Source organism: Dipodomys ordii, unplaced genomic scaffold (genome assembly GCF_000151885.1).
Source record: "Dipodomys ordii isolate 6190 unplaced genomic scaffold, Dord_2.0 Scaffold16, whole genome shotgun sequence".
NCBI lineage: Eukaryota > Metazoa > Chordata > Mammalia > Rodentia > Heteromyidae > Dipodomys > Dipodomys ordii.
The window spans coordinates 4,105,097-4,109,564 of record NW_012267232.1 but is presented as its reverse complement, the minus strand read 5'-3'; the positions used below and the strand labels follow the sequence as shown (position 1 = coordinate 4,109,564).

At 36.5% G+C, this 4,468-nt stretch overlaps 1 protein-coding gene across 1 annotated transcript in view; it reads right to left on the bottom strand.

Moving 5' to 3' along the window:
• The window catches only part of Ero1a (endoplasmic reticulum oxidoreductase alpha), a 41,418-nt gene that overhangs the window by 4,799 nt on the left and 32,151 nt on the right, over positions 1 to 4,468 (bottom strand). Inside the window, exons 13-14 of the mRNA XM_013012334.1 lie at positions 3,070 to 3,340; positions 2,165 to 2,234 (exon numbers count right to left, since the gene is read on the bottom strand). Coding sequence (XP_012867788.1) covers positions 2,165 to 2,234; positions 3,070 to 3,340 — 341 coding nt within the window. The remainder of the gene's footprint in view (positions 1 to 2,164; positions 2,235 to 3,069; positions 3,341 to 4,468) is intronic.

The following is a 4,468-nucleotide window of genomic DNA, read 5'->3' as shown; positions in this document are numbered from 1 at the left end:
GCCAGCCCGGGCAGGAGAGACCGTGAGACTCCTATCTCCAATAAACCACCAGAAAACCGGAAGTGGCACTGTAGCTCAAGTGGTAGAGCGCTCGCCTTGAACTGAAGAGCTGAGGGACAGCGCCCAGGCCCAGAGTTCAAGCCCCACGACCAACAACAACAAAAAAAAACCTGCTCAATAATTTTACTAGAGATAGGGTTTTTTTTTTCTTTTTTTGTAGACAGGATCTGGCTGATTCTGGTGGCCTGGAACTCATTATGTACCTGAGGCTGATGAGCTGTGACCCACAATCCTCCTGCCTTAGACTCCCAAATGCTGAGATTAAAGGCATAATACCACCAAGCCTGGCCAGATGTCATGATCTGATTTAAGGTTTTTTCTTAAGCTGGTATTTTGAACCTTGACTTAAAGAAGACTCACACTTTTATCAATAATAGAGTAATAAAATTAAAGCATGTATATACATTCTATGAGCTACTGAGTTCCAGAGGAGTTAATAGCTGTTTTAAGATTACAAAATCCATATGTAGATAAGATTATATATGACAGAATAAATAGCTCACACTTAAATTCTTTAAATTTCCAAATGGAAACAGATGTTATGAGCAATAGGATGCTACTATTATTAAACACGATAAACGCATCATGAGTTTGGGAAACTGTATTTTCATAACCAATATATACTCTTACGGGGAGAGGCCTTCAAAGTTTTTGAGTTTAAAGAGACTCTCACAACTACAAAGGTTGGAAAACTCTGTTCTAAAAGATTAGACATGGTTTTTGTAGACACTGTATAAATAAAAGTGTTTGAATCTGGTAATTCAAGTATTTGAATGTAACTGTTCTTGAGTAACTTTCTACAGAGAATATACACAGATGTGTAGCCAAATAAGTATTAAATTAAAACCATGTATCTTCTTCAAAGATAACTTAATATGCTAGAATGAAATTAGTACTGTAGGATCAAAGTTTACGAGATCACAATAGAAGATCCCTATTACTTCCACAAATAACAATCATGTCCAATAACATGAATATATCCCCAAATTATCTCAGATTAGAAGACTGATGAAAAAGCCTGGTTTTATGGAGCTTGCAAAGAAAGTACTTTTTGCTGTTAATAGCTATTCTTGACCTCCCATCTAACCCCCCCTTTAAAGTATTTTTTGCTACAGAAACACACCTCAGTGGTTACATAATCTCCCAAACAGCTTCCAGGAACTGGAAAGTGAGTGGGAGGATACTGTAATAAGATTTCTTTTTTTCTTACTATTTTCAATATGTTCCTTATTTTTAGTTCACTTGCTAGTTTATTAGAGAGTATTCTGGCATCTGCTCTTTTTTTAGACTGTGCAAATTGGAAATATTTCTCACAATGTTTTAATCTGGTCAAAACTAGAACACTCAGCTCTCATGTCCTATGAAGATTTTAAACAGGGTCCTTACAGTCTTTCTTTCATCATGGAAAGGAAGAATAAGACAACACAGAAGAAGATTATTACTAATATTCTGGTGATATCTGATCAAACCCAGAGATATTAAGAGCTATCTGGCTTATCAATAGCTTTGCAATATGATTTTACTTGATTCCCTAGAACTGTCTCTGTCTCCCTTTTATAAGAACAATGAGGCACTACACGTAATTGGTCTCCCTCCCCCCCATCCCCCACTCCTAAGGATTAAACCCAGGGCTCCCTAGCCTATTTCTTTGTACTGCTTTTGAGACAGAGTCTTTTTCCTTGGATTAGCCTCAAGCTCTCACTCCTCCTGTCTCCCAAGTAGCTAAGATTATAGGCTTGTGTGCTACCATGCCTAGCTTTGATTCTTTAATAGGTCTCTAGTAATATATGTCTGGTATTTTTAAGGCAAATAGAAAAAAAATCATGACTCCAATCTTTTTTATAATTTTTTCAAATTTTGAGTATAAATTACACTGCTACTTATTACAGTCTCTATTCTATACAGTAGATCATTCATCTTTATTTTCCCCCGCTAAGCAAAACTTTGCACTCATTAAGCAATACGTTCCTTTGCCTCATCCACCCCTTCCCAACTCCTGGCAAGTCTCATTTTACTCTCCACTTCCCACAAGTAACATTAGTTTCTATTCATATCTCTGTGTTAGTTTATATCTAACAATTAGGTTAAAGAATAAAGTAGTTACCTTTAGTTTATGTGCTTCTTTTTTATCCCCAGCAAAAAATGAATTCTCATCAAAATGCAAAGGGAATGACCTGTATTACAAAACAGAGAATATTTATTGTTTTATCAACATTGAAACTCTCACAACATGATGTTTTACTGGGCATTGGTATATTTAGAGCAGAAAATAGAGTATTTATAAATATTAAAACTCCTGTTAATAGACTAGGAAGGTGGCTCAGTGGTAGAGTGCTTGCCTTGCATGCATGAGGTTCTGGGTTCAATTCCTCAGCACCACATAAGCAGAAAAGGCCAGAAGTGGTGCTGTGGCTCAAGTGGTTAAGCATTAACCTTGAGCTAAATTGCTGAAGGACAGCACTCAGGCCCAGAGCTCAAGCCCCATAACTGACAAAAAAAAAAAAAAGTCTTGCTAATACAGTATTTTACTGGCCAGTGAAAATAATGTGATTAAACTAAGAGTAGAAAACATTAACACCAACAATGATCAAATGAATTCTGATACTTGACCTAAATGCTAACTAACTGCAGAATACTGTCACCTGTGCAAGTATTAAAAAGTAAAAGAATGGATGTTAAAACTAAAAATATGTTCTTTATTGTACACAGGTCAAAACAAACAAGCAAAAAACACCTGAAAATCAATTCTAAAAAAAAATGAGTAAATTTAATTTGTTTTTTCTTTAATTTTTTAAATTTGTTTTTTATTTCTTTTTCTCTTTTTAGCAATACTGTGGTTTGAACACAGGCAATGAAATTGCTAAGCAGGAACTCTACCACCTGATCCACACCTCTAGCCCCTAATTAATTTTAAATAGTTTTCCTTTCTCTAAATATCCAAGAGCTTAATTTTAGATAGCAATTTGGCACCCATATATTAAAGTATACATTCTCATATATATAATTTACTTGATTTCATGAAGTATTTCCAGAAGTAACATTTTGTTTTCTGCATCCTGAATTTTATTTCCAGTGAAGAGTTGAAAATCTGGGCGTTCAAAGAATGGTAACACTTTGGATAAGGCCCTTAATTCTATTAAGTAGAGAAAATATAAGTTCTTAAGCCTTCTTGGGCCTTCTCCTTCTGTCAAAATTCCATCAAACCGCTGTTGGAATTCTGTAATGTTGTGACCCCATTTCTTCTCCAACCAGGTTTCTAGGAAGAAAGAAGAAATAAATACTAAATTTTAAAATTAAGTAATTTCATTTTTATTACACTAGGTTATTTATACTCATAGAAATTTCATTTTGTACCTTAAAATAACCAAGAAAAATTTTCATGATTAGTCATTAAGAATTCTATTTTAGCCGGGTGCTGGTGGCTCATGCCAAATGGCAGAACATTCGCCTTGAGCAAAAAGCATCTCAGGGACAACATGCCCAGAGGTCAAACCTCAGGACCAAAATTTTTTTAAAAATCCATTTTACCAGTGCTGGAAGCTCACGACTGTAATGTTAGCTACTCAGGAGGCTTCCAGTTTGAGGCCCGCCTGGGCAGAAATGTCCATGAGGGTCTCATCTCCAATTACAATTAAAAAAAAACAAACTGTATATAGAGATGTAGTTGAAGTCATAGAGTGCTGCCAGCCTTGAATGAAAAATCCAAGCAAGAGTCAAGGCCCTGAGTTCAAGCCCCAGTAGTGGTGCATGCTGAGTACCAATGGCTCATGCCTAAAGTCCTAGCTACTTAGGAGTCAGAAACCAGGAGGATGATCAAAGCCTACCATGGCAGAAAGGTCTATGAGACTCCATCTTCAATTAACTAGCAAAACACCATGTTGGGGGCATGGCTCACAAAGTAGAACACCAGCCACGAGTGACAAAGTGGAGCAAGAAAAAAAAGAAAGTAAAAGGAAATCTCTAGTAGGATTTTAAAACTGTTGCTAATCAAAAAACGAATTTCTGAATGCAAATACACCCAAGATCAAAATAGATCATTTTAAAGAAAGTGATCATCTGAAATTATTGATGAGTTAGGGCACTAGGTCAAATCAAAGTTACTCTTTTGTTTCTACAAGGTAAAATCCTTTAATTCCAGTAATGTATTATTGATAAAAAGAGAAAAAGAAAAGAAAAACAGTTCCAAAAGCATTCCTAAATCATAGAGAGCCGCAGGAAATGCTCACCCATTAAAGCTGGCACACAAAAAGGCTCTGATACCTAACAAGGGGCTGGGAAGGTGGCTCAGTGGTAGAGCGCTTGCCTTGCATGCATGAGGCCCTGAGTTCGATTCCTCAGCACCACATAAGCAAAAAGAAAAGCCGGAAGTGGCGCTGTGGCTCAAGTGGTAGAGCGCTAGCCTTGAGCT